Raw genomic sequence first — 20,688 nt, 5'->3', positions numbered from 1 at the left:
CAGCCAGAGAAGACTGGAGCCCAAGGTCCCCCACCCACCCTTTCCCACAGCAGCACCTCCCCCCGCCTGCACAGCGCCCGCTTTGTTCATCTCTACAGCTGGGCTCTCCACCACCGCCACCACACACCCCTCCTCCCCACCCTCCCCTTCGGACTCTCCTAGACCACCTCCACCCCTAGGCGTCAATGCTCTGCTGAGAAGATGTTTTTGACATTTTCTTTCTCTCTCCTCCGTGCCCCCTGCCTTTTCTTTTTACCTTAGATGCCTGAAACCTCCATTGGCTTCCAGTGAATCTACTATTCGCAGCCCCTATAGCATGCTGTCAACATCTCCAGAACACCTACCGAGGGCTACCCAGGTCTTCCCCCGTCACCCCGTCTCCTCACCCTTCTCACCAAGCCCCATCATGAAGAGCTGTAAATAGGGTTGATAACCCTGCACATGAGGCTTCACAGACTTTCCTAAGGATAGGTATAAGAAGGTATGTTAAAGTGCCATGCAAACTGTAAAGCACAGGAAAGCTGAATGGAATTATCCTTTGCCCCATGTAGCTCCACCCCCACGACCGACCTGCTGGTTTACAGATCAGACTGTAGACATACAGTTGAGCACACCATCCTGTAGGTTGGGTCCCTGTAGGAGCAGGGGTTAATAAAGAAAAGGGGGCACTAAACACCTAAAAGCACCCGAGAAACAGCCTGGTTGAAGTCATTCTCCATCTCAGCTCCCACCCCGAAATCTAACACTGACAGTGGATCCTTACCTTGCAAAGCGAGCTCTTGCCCCGGGAGACTGGCTGGGGAGGCCCTTGGGAGCTGAATTCAACTAGACTGGACCTCTTTAACCTGCACTAGAGGGACCTCCAAGACTCTTCCGCACTGAAAGAAGGAGCGAAAGCCCCCCAATCTGGTCTAAATCTCAGCTGGGTGTAGAGCAAAAAACAATTTGTCCTCTTTGGAATGGACAAACAAATCATGTTCTGATTCAGTGGCTTTAGTTTGTACCCTCTCTGCCTAACCCAGGTTCAGCAGGGGACTGAACTGCAGGAATCTCTGGTCACTCATTGACAGGGCCAGTATTAGCAGGGGGCCCCCCAAGGCTGGAGGCTGGAGCTGACAGCAGCCAAGCAGTGGACAAGAAGGGGGAGGGGAGAGGGTGCTCTATACTGCTAACCTGCTATAGCTAATGGAGGTAGAACAATCAGGTTCCAGCATACTCTGTGGAAACCCCAGGAATTGGGGCAAACCTCTTATTCTTCCTCTCTTCGTACTGTTTGAAAGTATTTTAATTCTGCCCAATATTCATGAGGCAGATCACAACAGTAATTTTCACGCTATTCTGGTGCACAAAAAAAAAAAGAAAAGAAAGAAAGAAAGCACAACTGTTGTATCCCATATGCCAAAACCAAGCATTTGAAAGGAGGGGCTCAGATTGGGGTACCTCAGAGACTTTTCACTCCTCTGTTTCACAACCTGCAGCTCCTCTTTACTGTCTTGGTCAGGAGGAATTTCAGGGCATAATCAAACCTGCCACAGAGGCAGCTGATGCTGAGGCAAGGGGTTGAAACAGCACCCAACTTCTCTCACTATCCTCCCAACCCAGGGACCAGCTGACCCAATGATAAAGGCTCTGTGCAATGTGTCCTCTCTCCTGCTGTGTCGGGCCTCTGTGTTCCCACAGTTACAGCACTCAGGGGACTAAAGACCTACCACCCCCACCCCACTCAACATCTGGAGCCCATCAAAAAACTCAGTGCTCTCTCACAGTTACGCAAGAGGTCGAGCAGCTGGGAGCTCAGGAAAGGGGGAGGAAGAGAGGAAAGAAAGCAGAAAACAGCCTTCCAGGCATGCTTCAGACTTTCCAAAGTGGAAGCAGGGGGAGAGGGCAAAGGCTGGGTGTGGAAGGAAGAGTGGATTTTTTAAGGCCCTCTGCACTTGGCTATGGCTTTGCTTTGGCACATTTCCCACTCTGTCCCTCTTTTCAAATTGTACTCCCTCTAGCCCCGGAAAGGTGTTATTGCTCATACAGCAAGCAATCCCAATGGATAAACACCGTCTCCCAGAAAGCTATCCCTTTTTGGCCTCTTTGGATCCCAAACTCAGGCATCATTAGTGTAGGTGTGGTGGCAGTAATGATGCCAAGAAACTCCTTGCTTCACCCAACTTGAGAAAGAGCTCAAACCTTGCTTCAGCAGCTACAAAGGAGCAGAAGCTCTTTTCTCAGCGTGTTTTAGAAAAGCTAATATGCATCCAAGCTGACTGAGAAATTTGGGTAGAACAGAAGACTGGTCTTGTTAACCTCTGTGGCTCAAGACCTTCCTATGAGCTGAAAAGAACAAGGATTCATATGGGCAAAAGAATGGGGAAAAAGACCTGTTTCCATTTTTCTCATTGCCTTGAATTTGTAATATCTCTTTCAAATAGCCCATCCTGGTTTGGTAATCACAGAGAATACAGCTAGGGGAGCTTTCTAGAATTGGACTAAACCTTAAATAACCACTTACCCCCCTGACCTATGAACAGCAGGGCAAAAAACTTTTCCTTTTCGGTTGGTGTGTTATCCATTTTCTTTTGTTCATAACAGAATACCTGAAACTGGGTAATCTATAAAGAAACAAAATTTATTTCTTACAGTTTTGGAGGCTGGGAAGTCCAAGGTTGAGAGGCACCTCTGGTGATGGACTTCTTGGTGGGGACTCTCAGCAGTCCCGGGGTGGTACAGGGTATCACATGGTGAGGGGAAATAGCATGCTAATGTGCTCACTTTCTCTCCTTATATAGCCACTACTGCCACTCTGATGATAATCCATTGATCGTTTAACACATTGATCCATGAGTGGATTAATCCATTCATAAGGGCATAGCCCTCTTGACCAATAACCTCTCAAAGGCCCCCTGCCTTCCAACATTGCCACATTGGGGATCAAGCTTCCACATGAGCTTTGGAGGGGACAAACATTCAGACCATAGCAGTGGGTGATGAGTGGCCCAAGCTTCTAAAAACTGCCTGGTAGCTTCACTTCTTGTGTTTCTGAAAGAGTGAACACAACCTGGTTTGGAAAGGCAGTCTAATTTCCCTAAAGACCTAATTTTCCTCCAGCCTCCATATCAATTGCTAACTCCCCAGTGTAAGATGTAAGACTGACACTTGCAGAGATGCTGTCTGCCCTTGGGTAATAGCAACACACAGCAACCAATCTACTTGTGGATCTTCCGGAGTTTCAAAGAAGCTCTAGAGCTGCAAATATAAATTTACTTCCCAAATGGGACAAGGAGAGGGAATGGGGGTGGGGGGAAGGTGCAATGACAGATGAGCACAGTAAAAAGGACTCAGTTCTGAGCTTTTGCCTCTGTCTGAGATTCCTCCGAAGGCTGCAAGATGCAAGCCCTATTCCCCACCCTGGAGACCCACATTCACTATCACTAGTTGTATGTAGTCGTCACTTGTCTAGCTTACAAAAAAAGGCCTTGTAAGAAGGTAGTCTTTGCTTCTAGACTTTAATCTTGAGGATGAGGACTTTTTCTATTTTTCTCCTATCTCCTTCCAATAAGCCCTGCTAGATGTGAACTTTAATAAAAGGCTGTTATCAACCCTGGAAATCTCTCAGACCCTACACAGTGTGAACAACTTTAAATTGCAGGGCAGTTTTCCCTGTCAAGAGATGCATGGAATCCCTTTACCTGTCATCTTTATTTATTTATTTTTTTATTTAAAAGATGACCGGTAAGGGGATCTTAACCCTTGGCTTGGTGTTGTCAGCACCACACTCAGGCAGCGAGCCAACCGGCCATCCCTATATGGGATCCGAACCTGGGGCCTTGGTGTTATCAGCACCACACTCTCCCGAGTGAGCCATGGGCCGGCCTATACCTGTCATCTTTTTTAAAAAATAAAATAAAATAAAAAGGAACTGCTGCCCAGAGAAGGTGTGTTTCCTACTTCCTCTAACTGGAATTAATTAATCCAGAGCAGGAACCACAAGCCTCCTACATTAAAGAGAATGCTCAGTCAGATCTAATTATTTTGCTAGTCTCCCTCACAAAAGGCCAACAAAGTCCACTTGATGCTGAAGAGGTATTAGCAGCCAGTCGGGGGTGTGGCATGGTTTTGGTGTTCATTTCATTAGATTAAGGTTACAGTTTCAAGGAGCCAAGCCACAAATCAAGCAACATTAGACCAGATACTTTCTATTTCATTAAGAGATAAACACTCAAAGTCTTGGCTTTCACCACTAAAATAAAAACTTTTTCATTCCACTTATTCATTATGGAGAGTAATTTGCCTTCCAAACAACTTGATATCCAACAGTCTTTCCAACTTAAGTTAAAAAGAGGCAGAGGCAAGCAAGAAGCCATTTCTGAAGGAATTATCAACAATTCCCAAGGCATTCATCACTCATCCCCAGATCACTTCCTACTGTCTAAGGGGGAAAAGAAGGCTCCAAGTTAGCACCAAATGTTATTCTTTAAAGATGAAGCCTCGTTTTTCTGACTCTACAACTGCCCCCAATAAAATTAAGACTCCAATTCCCCAAAAGGACATAAGTTACATAAAACTCAAAAGCTATGCGCTTAGGAGCACACGTGTGTATGTACATGCTCAAATGCAGAAAAACATAAAAGGAAGCACAGTACCTATAATATGGGGAAAAGTCAATGAATACTCCTGGATAGAGAGTATTTTCTCTTAAAAAAAAAAACATATCGTTGGGCTGGCCCCGTGGCGCACTCAGGAGAGTGCAGCGCTGGGAGTGCAGCGATGCTCCCGCCGTGGGTTCGGATCCTATATAGGAATGGCCAGTGCGCTCACTGGCTGAGCGCGGTGCGGGTGACACCACACCAAGGGTTGCGATCCCCTTACCGGTCACGAAAAAGACAAAAAAAACCCATATCGTTAATTTTTAATTTTAGATCCCATTACAACACCCTGGATCGGCAAGCAGACACCGAAGTGTGAGTCAAGAGTCCAATAAACAACTCATTTTATAATACTCTTTATTTGATTATTATTAAAGAATTTGCCTTCTTTGTGTACACTGGAATGTTATATTCCCTATGTATTTTACAGGGTTACAAAACATCTCTTATTTTAAATATTACCCCAGAAGTAATTTCAGAAAAAAAAAGTTTTTGTGAAATTAAACTTGACTCCTTAAAAATCACATGGACGAGCAACTCTCAAACAAAACTGGATTAATATTTTGCCTACTTAACTACCCAACAGACTTCTTGCCCCACTCCCCTTCCTCAGAAAAACCTCATGTGGAAACCAAGCTAGAGATAAGGATTCTTCCCTGATGCGGTTAGGGGAAAGGGAAAGGCCAGAAATTTCTTTGGCAAGCAATTCCATCCATGGCCATTTGTGTGTGATTGCTTTAATTCAAGTTTGCAGGGAAGACCAGATGTTGTTCAGAGTGGAAGTGGTACTCTCCAACCAGCTAAAAGTGCAGGAGGTCATCTATAATCACCTGCCTCTTCCCACTGCCAGGGCCTGCTGCCTCATAGCAAATCTTCACCCACCCTATTGAGTACAATACTGGTTTAAAAGCCAAGGATGGGCTGGCTAATGTAGTCTCCACCGAAAAAGCAGATGAGATGGAGCTAAGAAACAACCACTACATGACACTCAAAAAAGGCTTAGGGGGAGGTAAAGGGAGGATTTCAGAGATAGGGACAGATAGGCTGATGGAAAATGTTCAGCAGGCTGGAAGGGAATGGAGTATATATGACTAATCCCTACATATTAATATAATCAGCTGTCTTTTGAAATGCTAAAAATCTAGTGATGGAAATGGAGTCTTCTTGATAGTTCAGGGCCAGTGGGATTGGCACAAAGACTCACTGAACCCACAGCCTCCAAAATCATAACTTCAATTTCTGCTAGAAAAGACTGACAACAGAGTGAGCAGCAAGGAAGAGGGAGGTAGTAAAACTGAGGCATATATGAATGGATTATGACTGTGAGCTGCCACATTTTAGCTTAAGTACCCAAGATGGAGAAAACTGGAAGCTTGGGTAGCACTAGCAGCAGACACGATTACAGGAGGACATGAAATCCCTAACTGGACATAACCATTCTCCTCCCACACATCTTGAAGAGGAAGCTGTGCCATTTGAAAGCTGCTTCTTAGCTATCTTTAATATTGACAAGTGGGATTCACAGTACTATTCTAAACTGGAGGGACAGGTCCTGAAAGGAAATCAACTTGACAAAGTAATGAAGGGATGAATGTACGTTGAGAAAAGGACAGAAGACGCCCTTATCTTTTAACTTTTAGACCCCATACCCCTTAAACACTTCACCTGCATAACCCAAAAATTAAGAATGGGTTAAACTTGTTCTAGGAGTGCCAAGCAAACACAATACCTGTACATAAACGATCCCAGTGCTGACTGAATGTATACAAAGGAAAAACTGAAGGTAAAGGAAAGGAGTAAGACAGATTAAAATCTTCCATAGAGAAAACTTAAAAAAAAAAAGTAAGTATGAAATATAACTATATTTAGAGATTAAAATAAAGGAGCAACTTAGGCAAGGTAGAGGTGTTTAATTGGTGGCATTCTCTGGAGAGCTTGCTTTCCTGCTGGCCAGTAAAATCTGCCAAAGAAATCAGCAGCCTTTCCCTTTATGTTTGTGTCATTTCTTTGTCAAAGAATGTCTCTGTGACACTGAAACAGTGGGGGTGAGTTGAGAGGGCCCTTGGCGCAGATAATCGTGCATTGTTATCAGAAAAAAAAGGATCTCCAATGGCTCGTAAATTTGGAAAAAACTCTTCAGCCACCGTTGACTTCTTTATTAATCTGAAGATTTTCCTTTTCGGTTCCTTCTTCTAGGTATTACAGGATTTCATACTTATCCACTAAGAAAGTGGTCTCTGTGGAAAATCTGACGGGGCTGTTTCCATCTACCTGGGTCACTTTGGTAACCTAGGAAAATAAACAATGAATTAGGTAAAGAAGGAGAAGGCTTAGTCTCCAAAGTGCTGACTAAATTTTCATCACAGAACAGATCAAATCCCCTAAAAGCAGTATTAAAAGTAACTCAGAAATACTAAAAAATGTTCAGTTCGCAACTGCAGCTCATAGTGTCACTCTTCCCCACCAACATGATTAATCTCCTCTCTAGATAGAGAAAAGACACCTGTTGGGATGAGATATAGAGTGGTATTAATAGCAAGTAAAAACTCCAAAATAAGTAGCCACAGCCCAGCCCTATAAAAACTATGAAATTAATAGACATTGTATCAGGATGATTGATTAACATTTTGACCCAAAATGCAATGTTATTAACTCTTCAACATCATTCCTTTGATCTGCTCTCCAAGTCTCTCTAAGACTCAAAGTGTCCAAAGGCCCACTAAGCTGCTCCATTATACTTATTTTCTAGGCATGGCTGGGTTATTTTATTTTATTTTTTAATAATAAATGTACAGTTTAGTTACCTATAACAATGGTACCTATAATGGCATCAACACAACACTTGAACCACCAATTTATATTTTCTAATTAAGTTTTGAGAGAGCAGTTATACTGTCCTAATCTTTCAATGGTCCCAAACAGGAAAATGTATCCATTCCTACATAATATATTGGGTTCGATAAAGTAGCTCCCAATACTGATGGGTTCCTACCACTAACTGAGAGAGAACTACTTTTTTTTTTTTTTTTAAAAGATGACTGGTAAGGGGATCTTAACCCTTGACTCGGTGTTGTCAGCACCACACTCACCCAGTGAGCTAACAGGCCATCCCTATCTGGGATCCGAACCTGTGGCCTTGGTATTATCAGCACCACACTCTCCCAAGTGAGCCACGGGCTGGCCAGAACTGCTTTTTAAAATCATCTAGCAGAGGAAACTATAACTTCCCAAGCACTTATGGGGGAGACAGAGACCATGTGGGAAGATAAGACAGCACCAGAATAACAAGCAAGTCAAAAAGAGAGGAGGATAACAATATAAACTAGTAATGCAATTTCAAAAACTGGAGGAACAGTGAGTTAAAAATAATGACATAAAGGAACAGTTCACACATTTCCATTGCTTTACCTTAGTAAAAGACAGGGTTTGCAACAGAATTGGCTTGTGATTACTTGTACTAATGAAGGGGGCAGTGACATAAATAATCCAAAAATTGTTTCCATTTTATATAAGAATCACATTTTTGGGGGGCAGCTGGCCAGTAAATGGATCCAAACCCTTGACCTTGGTATTACAAGGTGCTCCAACAAACTGACTTAACTGGCCAACCCTAGAATCATTTCTTTCCTGCAGTAATTTTACTTTCCAAATAAAAAACTTCCATTCCTTGGGTACAAACCAAGTGACAGCAAAGCATTAAAAAATCATGTATTGGGTGTTTTTGGCAAATGGATTTTAAAAGACATGAGATTAAAAAATAGACAACTAAATATATAAAAATACTTTTAAATGTATTCATATTCAATTCCTTTACTTTGTCAGATCTAGATAGGCAAACTGAGGTAAAGCAGGTGAGGAATTTGACTAAGATCACACAATGAGTCAGAAACAGAATCCCCAGAGGACTTTAGTTTTTCTGATTTTTGCTCTGAACATGAAGTCATGCATCTATGTGGCATCTGTCCTACTGCTTTCCCTGTGTGCTCTCTATTAAAATAGAGTACCTGTATGTTACAGTAATTCTTTTTGGAGATGAAGTAAACTTGAACAGGGAAGAAGTCATTGGGTTGCCCAGCAATGCTAAACTCCAGGCTGCCACTCTTATTTTTGGCATCAATCACTGGCAGGCACCATTCCAAGGTATTTCGTCGACTGTCATGTCGATACTCCCCATCGATCTCACCAATTACAGGTGCGCCAACACCAGATCTGTCACGAGAAACATGAGTTAAGTTTGCTGTCTAGAGCTAGAAGAACTCCAAAGAAAACCAACCCCAAATTTGATTATGCTCCTCAAATTCTGCCCTCTAGGACTGTAATTTTTATGCAGTCCTAGAAAAAATTAGGCTCCCTATTACTTCGAAGATCAAAGTCCTAGCACCTTGGCTAAGGATCCCACAGGTATATGCAAAATAGGTACTTAGCAGATATGCCAGTGGCTGCTCCAACTCATGGACTACATCTGGGAGCTAGCAGGGCACTGAGACTGACAAATGTGTGAAGTGGGATATCTTTCCAAAAATCTTGCAGCAATGGTTTGTTGTCCTGTCAAGAAAGAATTTTAACGTAATACAGCTCTCTTTATAGGTGACACTGGGGGAAAAAGAAGGTTGATAATAGTGGGGGGCAACTTTAAATGCCATTAGTGAAGATGATTTGGGGCCTTTGAGAAGATTTATTTTCAAAAGATTTCAGAGTGTTTCAAAATTTATTGAAGTTGACACCAGTGAGTTTATTTCATTTACAATCCAGTAAACGGACTTTTATTTGATAAATGAAAGCACAATTACCCCCAGGCAAAATGGAAACATGATGGGAGAAAGAGATACATAGTTGTCCTTAATCTGCAAGAGAACCAGAGATAGTTAGGATGTATTCTGCATCCCCACACGTGGCTGACAGTCAGTGTCACCTACTCCTACACATTCTAAATTTACGATCTTTTAATTCACCAGTGAGGCTCAGTGCTTGTATTATGGGCAGGGTAAATAAGAGAGACAAAGAAAACGTTAAGGGTGGCATAAGTCTATTAAGTCTTCCCTATCAGTTTTATGGTCCTGGTTCTTTTATGTTCCTCCTCTGTGCCCTTGCTCTAATTCTGATTCTGATCTCTTCTACACAATGGGGTAAAATGTTGTCTAAGGGTCTCTTCTGAAGACCATCGCAAAACTGAACTAAGACACAGGAAACCACCACAACCACAATTACAGAGTAGATGGAAAGGCCTAAAAATTGTGGCATCCTAAAAATAGTCTAGTAAAATAAATCTTGACAAACAAAACCCCACTTGCCACCAACGCCCAAGTCCTACAATGGTTCAAGGAAGCCATCTATTGTTCTGAAAGATCCATGTATGCAGAATAAGAGTTTATCCTATTAAAGGGGATATTGGTAATAAAGTATATTTTTGAAAATGGAAATAAAAATGACCAAAATCAGACCTGACTATGTAAAGACCTGAATTATCAAAAAGTGAACAAAACTACAAATTAAATTAGTGACATTTTCCCTGCAATAATAACTGAGCAATATAATAGTAAAGATACATTAAGAATACACTTACTGGTGTTCATAATTAAACTCTGTACTTAATCATGGGCGGCTGGAGGGGTAGAGAGGAGCTAGGATTCTTTGGTGAAGTAAAATAAAGAACACTCACAGGAAATGCGACCAAGTAGATAAACTTAATGTAGAGTATTTCTAGATAATCCTAGAAAGAAGGCCTTTTTTTTTTTTTGTCAGCTGACTGGTACAGGAATTGAATCCTGGACCTTGATGTTATCAGGACTATATACTAACCAAGTGAGCTAACTGGCCAGCCGAAAAGTAGGCCATTTAAGTGTAGAACAAAACCTTAAAGAAACTAAGCTTGTGGACATTTTCATTATCTTGACTGTGGTGTTGGTTTCACAAGTGCATACATGTCAAAATTTATCAAACTGCACTACATAAATCTGTGTAGTTTATTGTATGTCAATTACACCTCAATAAAGCTGTCAGGAAATTTACCGAAACTAATGTTGATATCTTGTTTCAGCAAGAACCAATAGTTCCATTGAACATATACTTTCATCTTTTGTAAAAGTTGAGAGAGCAAGTGAAAAAAAAAAAATTCAGCCTGATAACACTCAATTTTTTTGAAAGTTCCAAAACAAAACAGAGAGGGCTGGCTGGTTAGCTCAGTTGGTTAGAGTACAGTGTCATAACACCAAGGGCAAGGGTTTGGATATCCATACCAGCCAGCTGCCAAAAAACAAAAAACAAAACAAATAAACAAACAAAAAACAGAGAAAGTTTAACTGAGAAGTGGCTCCTCCTTCTGGAAATCCTCATAACTACACGAACATCTGAAAACATGGCTCCATACCTACAACTGACTTTTTTGTTTGGTTTGGTTTTAAAGTCAGTAAAATCCACCCCTTTCAAAGTATACAGCTCAAAGCATTTTGACAAATGTATGCAGTCTTGTAAGCACCACCACAATCAAATAACAGAACATTTTTATCATCCCCCAAAGTTCCCTTGTGCCCCACTGCAGTCAAGTACCTTCCTTTCTACTTCCTGATTTCTGTTTCAAGAGTATTATCTTTTCCAGAAAGTCGAAGAAGTAGAATAGTACGTAGCCTTTTGTGTCTGGCTTCTTTCATAACTGGCCTTTTTAAGAAGCTAATATCTTAGAATGGACAACCAAAGATATTGCCTCTAAAACAAGTTCCAAAAGACCAGTTCTACAAGCCCAATGTAGGGAACATGATTATGTGGGGAACAACACTTACGGGAGTGGGATGGTGATAACCACATCATTCAGTTCTAAATTATCTTCTTGTAGCTCATATTCTATGTTGACATCACAGCCATTTCCACTCTCTGAAGGCCAGCAATTAACTGAGGAGAAAAGCAGAGTCTTACTAGAACGGTAGAAAAAGAGCTAAGTTAAGGTGGCAAATCAAAGCTGACTGATAGCTGCAAGCCTAAAACATTCTAATATAAACCTTATTAAAAACAACCTTCAAAATGAAAGCTATTAAAAATTAAAGCCAGTGATTAAAATATACAAAATATAGCACTGAGTCCATTCTGAAAGAAGGTCATTTTGTCAAAGAGAACTTTGCTATGGCAATAAAGATAACAGCATACAAGTCAGGACTATGTCTAGTTCTCAGTGAAGACTAGCTTAGTGGGACTGGACAGAGGCACTTACTTGTCAGTGGAATAAAAGATTCCTCTGTGGTTTGTAGTCTCCATTTTAACACCCCTACATCACTGTTGACTGGAAATGACTTCTCTGGATTCTTCAAGCCAATTAGAGACTCTGCAGTGAACAATTTTTTATCCACATTTGGATGCGTCTGGAATGAGAAGGGGAGGAAAACTTCTGAGGTTCAAACATAAGACAGGAAATAAACCTTATGTGGGCTTACGTGGTCTACAATCTAACATCTAACACAGGGTACCTCACAAATTCCAATTCTTTATGATTTTAAAGAAAAATTTCCCTTCTTCCAAGATTTTAAAAAAGTTTTAAGACATTTAAAAACTAGTAATTAGGGCCAGCCCGTGGCTCCCTTGGGAGAGTGTGGTGCTGATAACACCAAGGCCACGGGTTTGGATCCCTATATAGGGATGGCTGGTTAGCTCACTTGAGAGAGCGTGGTGCTGACAACACCAAGTCAAGGGTTAAGATTCCCTTACTGGTCATCTTTTTTAAAAAACAAACTAGTAATTAAAAAAAATTATTTTCAACTCTAAAAGCCATTAAGGAACAAGTCTGTTATCAAAAAGTCAAGGACCATTAACCAAGTCCTTTCCAAATATACTACATAGGGAGGAGCCAAGCTTGCCAAGCAGAAGACTGGGTCACACGATAATCAACTGCCTGGGTGAGACAATAGTTTTGGCCTTACATAAAATGGCAGAAGAGAGAAAAGCTCTGTGTAAAGTTTACTTGCAATTTAGCCTAGAGAGCTAAAGTTGTTCAAACTCAGGCCAATTAAGATAGTACAATCTTTTAAAAGAAATCAGATAAGGAGTAAAAAAGAAAAATAAATCACCTTTTTTTTTTTGGCCATTGGCCAGCATAGGAATTAGAACCCTTGACCTTGGTGTTATCAGCACCACACTCTATCAAGTGAACTAACCAATCAGCCCAAGAAATCACTTTTGGACATCAGTCTACAAATATTTTAAGAGCCAGCAAAGCTGTTGTCAATTAATATAAATACTACTTCCAAAAGACAACTCTGTGCTAACTACGGGGGGAAAAAAGTAAACAAAAACACATTCTTTCCTGAAAAATCTTTGTTCTTGTGATAAGAGATATAAGATCAACCACCTAAATAAAATGTGACAAGAACTACTCTAATAATATAAAGATAAGAAGAGCTCAAATATATCTAATAGTTGGAACACATATTTATTTTGTAAGGATTTTTATGCATTTTTCAAAATTACCATTAGATACTGCCTGCCAGCAAACAAAATAAGCACTGGTAGTTTATATAGTAGCAAAATGAGTAAATTTAGTGTTATGCCTGTTTTAATAGAATACTTCTTTATTAAGTTTTAAAACGTCTTTTTAAAAAACTGCATTTCAAGCAAGATCCTAAGTGAATTTACTCTTTACATAATAATAAAAGATAAACATAACTTTGTATCTTTTGTTAGTGAGTATGAAGTCATTTATAAGATTTCAAAATTACCTTTCATTCAATATTAAAAAGCCATTCTAAAACAGCTATCAATCACTCTCAGGTATCCACTATATATAATATATTGACATCTTTCCTATGCATCTAGAATGACATCAGTTATATAACTTAAATAATTTTCTGTGTTCTGTGGTTCATATGAGAAACTAGTTGAGAAAGACTGTGCTGGGTAGACAAAAGTCTTAATACTCCCTATCAAAAGACTCTACACACCTGTAGCTGCACCCCTCTCTTATCTTCATTTTCCACATGAAGACGAATTCGACCAAATTTGTCATCTGAGATCCTAAGCATGATCATGCCATGCAACTCCATATTCTGTAGTCCTCCATCTCGTCCACAGGTTAGTGTGATCTTTTCTTCAATCTTCATATGCACACTATAAAGAAAAGGTAATAAATTTGTTTGGAAAGGTAGAAACCAGAACTTCCTTTCTCCAGGGTTTAATGGTGATTAGCCATTAACAACTTATTTGTTTGTTTGTTTGTTTGTGGGGGCAGGGTTGGCAGCTGGCCAGTACAGGGATTGAACCCTGGACCTTGGTATTATCAGCACTGCACTCTAACCAATGAGTTTACTGGTCAGCCCAACAACTTCTTTCTTTATATTTATTTATTTATCTGGTGGCTAGCCAGTATGGGGATCCAAACCGTTGACCTTGGTGCTATAACACTGCACTCTTAAACAACTGAGCTAACCAGCCAACCCTACAACATCTTTTTTTTTTTTTTTTAAAAGATGACCGGTAAGGGGATCTTAACCCTTGACTTGGTGTTGTCAGCACCACGCTCAGCCAGTGAGCAAACCAGCCATCCCCATATGGGATCCGAACCCACGGCCTTGGTGTTATCAGCACCGCACTCTACCGAGTGAGCCACGGGCCGGCCCAACAACATCTTTTTTAAAAGTGTTGCTACTATGTCTATCAAAATTTAAAGCATAATACCCTTTGATCCAGCAATTCCTTTCTAGATTTATCCTACAGATAAATTCTCACTCATGCAAAACAATGTACTAAGTCATTCACTGAAGAATTGTATGTAACAGAAGTTTAGAAACTACTTAAATGTCCATCAATATGAGGCTGATTAAATACATAAAGGAATATCTACACAAATGAATACTAGGCAGCTGTGAGGGGGGAAAAAAAGAACAACTGAAAAACTTTCTACTTGAAAATCATTTCAAACTTTAAGAAATTAAAAAATGAAATATTATATATGTATATATATTTGATTTTTTCCCTGGAACCATTAAGAGGCAGGTTATATGTACCATGGCCCTTTACCCCTAAATACTTCAGTGTATATTTTGTAAGAACAGGGATATTCTCTTGCACAACCACAGCATTATTATCCACTTCATAAATTTACATTAACACAATACTTTTTTTTTTTTTTTTTTGTCTTTTTTTTCCGTGTCTGGCAACGGATCGCAACCCTCAGTGTTGCCCCCGTACCGGACCGGGGACCGGCGACGGGATCGCAAGCCTCGGCGTTGCTCCCGTGCCTCGCTCAGCCAGTGAGCGGGAGCCAGTCTGTACGTGGGATCCGAACCCTCGGACGGGAGCGCCGCCGTGCTTCCCAAGCGGGCGCACTATCCAGTGCGCCACCGGGCCGGCCCCACAATACTTTTATCTACCATTCACATGCCAGTTTTGTCAGATGACCTACTAATGTCATTTACGGTAGTACAGGATCCAGTTTAGGGTAAGGTCTGAGTTTAGATGTTATGCCTCTACAGTTTCAAATAAGGAAATTCTTATCTCCAAAATAATTAAGTGAAAAAAGCAATTGGAGAACGTATCTAGTATGCTACTGCTTTGTTTAAAAAGGTGAAAAACAGATATATACATATATTTTTATTCATCAATACATCATAGATTATCCCCCTCAGAAGAATACATATGAAAACAAGTTAAAACCAGTTGCCTCCAAAATAAGATACTTGCATGGCTGTGTGGGAGGAAGACTTTTTACTGTAAAACTTTTGAAACTTTTAAATTTTGTACTATATAAATGTATAACTTAATTTTAAAAATAAGTAAAATTAAAAAGTGCTGCTGCTATGGGCAATTATTAAGTATAATCTATCCATATTCTATAACAGAATTATTTTTAGCTGGGTGAACTGCAGAGGCTACAAAGAATATTTTGGTATACTACTCTGTTCTCTGTTCTAACCTCTTAGGTCTTCCCAGAAACAAAGGCACTCAAGACCACAAAGCAGTGTATCTTAAGACAATGCAGGGTCCTATTTCATCTTTACAACCTTCTGTGCTCAAGAGATATTTCATCATTTATAAAAGAGCCTCAAGCTCTAATATGTGATGGTATCCAACACCTTTTTAAAAGTGTAAAGCCTCTGTCTCACTCAAAGCAACTACCAGGAATAGCATAGGAGCTTTAATGAGTCCAAGAGATCTATCCCGATGTAATCCTGTTCATTTCATACAGAACAGGACATATAAAGAGCAAATACTCTTCTTTTATGCACACCTGATAGAGGTATCCTCCCAGTTTCATCTTTCACTTGACCTCAAAATCATCAGCAACAGTAGAAGGTCTGGGCTTCAAGACAAGAAATCTGAGTCATGAATAAGTGAACTTGATAGGTACCACTTAAAAATGTCACCAACCACTACCACAGCCCTGAGATAAGAGACAAATCAAAATATTCTACACTGGGTTCAAATACTTAAAAGGTAAAAGATAATATATTAATTTGCTGTTAAAGATATTTACAAATTATGGATTAAAGATTGATTCTCCTTATAGTTTAATTAGGAAAAGACACGACGAAATATAGTGTGGGGGTATCATAGCTCTAACTCAAGTCCATTTTAAGAGACAAGCTACATACTAAGCATGAAGACAAGTTATTTTTATTTAGCTGATAAACGGCAAGTTCTAAACTTCTCAGAAAATAGGTGGCTAAGAGCCTCAGTCATGGTTAAAGAAAAAAGAAAAAAAAAGACCTTATGTTAACACCTAGAATATCCTCTGAATAAATCTTTTAAAAAATCAGGCAAAACTGAGAGGTACAAAACAATTTATAGCACACTGAAGTAAGATTTTTTTTTTTTTTTTTGTCTTTTTCGTGACCGGTAAGGGGATTGCAACCCTTGGTGTGGTGTCACCCACACCACGCTCAGCCAGTGAGCGCACCGGCCATTCCTATATAGGATCCGAACCCGCGGCGGGAGCGTTGCTGCGCTCCCAGTGCCACACTCTCCCGAGTGCGCCACGTTTGTTCTTACTGAAAAAGTTACTACTTACCTTTCCATATTAATGGATGGAGCATGCACTTTGGTTGCTTCAGAGGTACGCTTGCCCATACTGGAGGACATGATAGTTTCACCTTCAGATTTCAATTTGTCCACAAAGTTATCTACTTCCTTTCCTTTGGCTCCAAGTTTCAAAGCCTTGCTAGGGCCTGATGGCCTAAGTGGAAGAATACAAAATAAGAAAAAATTCACACACACACACACACACACACACACACACACACACACACACACACACACAAAACCCCAAAACATTAACTAATGACTCCATATCAATGAAGCTTTCCCTGAAGCTGTTCTTTAAGAGGAATGTGAACACCTCAAGGGGAAAAAAAAAAGCTTTCTAGTGTTGGTGAACAACTAGACTATTCATAGTGTAATATATGAACCTGCCCAAACTGCCAACAGACAGTTACTATTAATATATAAGCTTTATTACCTAAAGACCAAAGGTATACTTTTATAAGAACACATGATCTGATGAAAACTTTGTACTTTTCCATCCAGATAAATATGCCGGTGCACAAACAAAATTTTAAAATTATAATTAAAAAAATATATACAATTTCAGAGAGGTCAGGTTCCCCCTAAAATCCTTGAACATTAAGATTAAAAATCCCACATTCCATAAAGAGTAAATTATCCCAAACTGAGGTAACTTTCATAGAAAATTGAGGTCATGGCAGAATTTGTAAAAGAACTCTCTTTTATACACAAGGAAAAACACCACATTCAGATTTCTCCTTTATCCCCATATTATATGTTGCCAAATTTAATATCACATCTTACTTCATCAAGTCTCTCATTATTTACAGGTTGCCGAGAAATCACATATCATTCCAGAAATAATACACACGTACACCTTTCATCTGGCATTCTAGGGTTGCTGGTAATATACTGGATTATACCTGGCTGGTGCAGGTGCCACTTTTGGTTTATCAGTTTCAATGATGGTCTCTGTAATCATGGCAGCTGTGCTGCCTCCAGATACCGCAGAGCTGCCAAATCCCCCAAATCCTGGTGCTTTTTTGCCCTGTCTCTCTGCATCTCTTCGGGCTTGTTGTAATTCCTTTGCTTTACGCCGCATCTCAGCCTTAGCTTCACGTTCTTGAGTCTACAGAAAAAGATATACATGGATGTAGTTTGAGTACAATCTATGTTAGCAAGTAGAAATAGGAAAATCAGATTAGTTAGTGAAGCCTAAGAGAAAGACATACAAACTGGAAGTCCGAGAAAAGACCTTATTTACCTCTCTGACTGCTCTGAACACCTTTTCTTCATGAGAATCCATTTCAGTGAAGGTTCTGATCTGTGCCAGGTTAACATTCTCCCGGTATCCAAGGGCGACAATTTCATCAAAAGCAAAAATCAAATCAAAACAGTGCTCAGATATTTCATTCTCCTCTAAGGCTCGGCAATATTCAGGGATCTAATTATGGGCAGCAATGGAAAAGAAAGATTTAGAATTTATCAGCAACTATGTTTCCAAGTCTTATCCTTTAAAGTACACAAATTTCAATAAATCTGAATCCCTTTCTTAGCTCCTGCTAGTCTTTATTTTAAGCAAGACTTTGGCATAAAGTCTTTGTGTTTCTGTGTGTCTATGTCTGTAAGTCTTATCTGAAAACATGGCCAAACAAGCGTCAGAACCACAAAGGCAGATTAGAGTAACTGCTTAAGAACTGGGAAATGAAAGGGTAGTGCCCATATTCCCTTTTGGGATACTTGTAACCTAAGAGGGCACCCAATAAATGTCTGCTGCATGAATAAGAACCAGCAACAATAAGCCACTGGGGTGCAGGGTGCAAAGCCTACAAATTGGTAAGCGTCACCTGCTTTGGGAGAAAAACTAGTTTTACATGAAAAAATGTAAAACAAATAAAAAGTGGAACCCAATATTACAGAAGGACTCTTACCACTCTTGAAAACAGCCTTAGGGTCTCCAAATCTTCTAAAATATTACTGTTTTTGGTAGTGATCAGTACCATGTACAGTTTCTCCATAGGCTGGTAGACATATCTTACACTCTCTGTTTCAACAAATGTATGTTGTTTTCCAGTGTTCATGAGTTTTGGAAAAGCTGCTAATAAGCCCTCAATCCGAGTTCGGGTCATCTCCACAAACTGGCGAGAAACAATAGCCTTTCCTGCTTTTGTGCAGACGGCTGCTGCCAACAGCACCTGCCAGGAACAGCAAGTATTAATAAATACTAATTAATTATTTCTTCATATCTGTTTCTCAACATCTCAGGAGATCTTCCATACAATGACATACTCAGTTATTTAGTGACATGACTATTAAAATGTTGACTTTCAAACTCTACTTCATCACTCTCTTAATTATAGTATGTAATTCATAAGACGAAGCTAAAGCAAAGTAGAGGAAAATAAGCTATTGCTCCTATTTTTCAATAACATACATAAAGAAAAACTTAGTAAAGAAATAAATTTTCCGTCACCCAGGTATGAAGCAAGAAGATATAACTAAGGGGTAGTAAAGGATCCCAGGAAAAGAATAAAAATACAAAAAAAAGTATGACCCATATTCTCAAAAGAAATCCTCCTCTCCACGTCTTTAACTTTAATACTATGAGGGCTGGCCTATTAGCTCAGTAGGTTAGAGGGTGGTGCTGATAATACCAAGGTCCACAGTTCGATCCCTGTACTGGCCAGTCGCCAAAACAAAACATAAACAAAAAATAAAAAATAAAAATTAGTAGTGTGAAATAAGATATTTCTTCAAATAAGCTTTTAGTACACAAATAATAACACCCTAATTCCTAAGGAGAAGAAATTGACCTAAACTTATTATCAGACAAGAGTTTTGTATAAAAAATTAAAACTAAAGTGCTTAAAAAATTCATTTTTACATTAATCTTTATCACAGGAAGTTTATGTTCCCACCATCTACATATGTCCAGCAAAATAAAAGAAAAAAAATTAAAATGTGGTTGCTGCTTCACCTTACTGATGACAAGCAGGTTAAGTCTCTGTGCTGGTTTGCTAAAGGTTTATATGCCATATATGTCCAAAAGTAAGGTAAGATTTTTGCTCCAAAATTATCCCTCAGAAAAAAGGTGTGCCACACAAAAACTTGTACATGAATGTTCATAGTAGAATGCTACTGATACATGCTATAACACATATAAACTTTAAAAAAAAATTTTTTTTAAGATGACCAGTCCAGGGATCTTAACCCTTGACTTATTGCTGTCAGCACCACACTCACTCAATGAGCTAACCGGCCATCCCTATATGGGATCCGAACCTGTGGCCTTGATATAATCAGCACCACACTCTCCTGAGTGAGCCACGGACCAGCCCAACACAGATGAACTTTGAAACATTATGCTAAGTTAAATAAACCAGATGCAAAAGGCCGTATCTTACATGACTCCATTTATACGGAATATCTATAACAGACAAATCCATAGAGACAGAAAGTAGATTAGTGGTTATCAGGGGCTGAGGGGGGAGATAGGGAGTGACTGCTAATGGTATGAAGTCTTTTTTCCTTTTTTCAGGACCCTTGGAGTCACGGAGTTTGTTTTTGGGGTGATACAAATGTTCTTAGTTCAGAAAGTGGTGATGGTTGCCAAACTTTGTAAATATACTGAATACCACTTATCTGTACACTTTAAAAGCCTCAATTTTACGGTATGAATAATATCTCCATAATTAAAAAAAAAAAATGGAGGGTAAATCCATAGATTAAAAGAGACTCAGACATATAAACCAATCACAATGTATAAATCAAATTTGAACAGTGAATGAATAGTTGATGATACTAAGGAATTATTGCTAACTTTTTAGGTGTGAAAATATGATAACATGATAATATATCGATTAAAAATATTTTTTAGATAAAGAACACTTTTCTTTAAAAAAAGAGTTTTGGAGATTCTAATCCTTCTATGGACTCTCATATTAAAGATGCTCCCTCAAGGGGGCTGGCCCGGTGGCGCACTGCTACAGTGCGCCGCTTGGGAGCGCGGCGGCACCCCCGCCAAGGGGTTCGGATCCCACATACAGACCGGCAGCGACCTGGCTGAGTGAGG

At 39.8% G+C, this 20,688-nt stretch overlaps 1 protein-coding gene across 1 annotated transcript; it reads right to left on the bottom strand.

The window, feature by feature from the left end:
- Positions 1-4,977: 4,977 nt before the first annotated feature.
- ARCN1 (archain 1) lies at positions 4,978-18,805 on the bottom strand. Its single transcript, XM_008574931.1, has 9 exons — positions 18,548-18,805; positions 17,881-18,060; positions 17,540-17,745; positions 16,624-16,788; positions 13,559-13,724; positions 11,839-11,986; positions 11,414-11,522; positions 8,642-8,846; positions 4,978-6,926 (listed from the first exon to the last, which is right to left on the bottom strand). Exons 1-9 carry the CDS (start codon positions 18,743-18,745, stop codon positions 6,837-6,839), a joined length of 1,467 nt encoding a protein of 488 aa, XP_008573153.1. The 5' UTR covers positions 18,746-18,805; the 3' UTR covers positions 4,978-6,836.
- Positions 18,806-20,688: the final 1,883 nt, after the last annotated feature.

Source organism: Galeopterus variegatus, unplaced genomic scaffold, assembly GCF_000696425.1.
Source record: "Galeopterus variegatus unplaced genomic scaffold, G_variegatus-3.0.2 Scaffold1119, whole genome shotgun sequence".
NCBI classification, from domain to species: Eukaryota; Metazoa; Chordata; class Mammalia; order Dermoptera; family Cynocephalidae; genus Galeopterus; species Galeopterus variegatus.
Note: the sequence above shows the minus strand (reverse complement) of the source record. Positions and strands in the feature narration are given on the sequence as shown.

Coding starts and splice junctions, on each gene's coding strand:
- ARCN1 (XM_008574931.1), bottom strand. CDS start 18,745: ATGACCCGAACTCGGATTGAGGGCTTATTAGCAGCTTTTCCAAAACTC. Junction 18,061..18,547: donor TAAGGCTGTTTTCAAGAGTG/GTAAGAGTCCTT, acceptor GCCCATAATTAG/ATCCCTGAATATTGCCGAGC. Junction 17,746..17,880: donor TGTTCAGAGCAGTCAGAGAG/GTAAATAAGGTC, acceptor CTTTTTCTGTAG/ACTCAAGAACGTGAAGCTAA.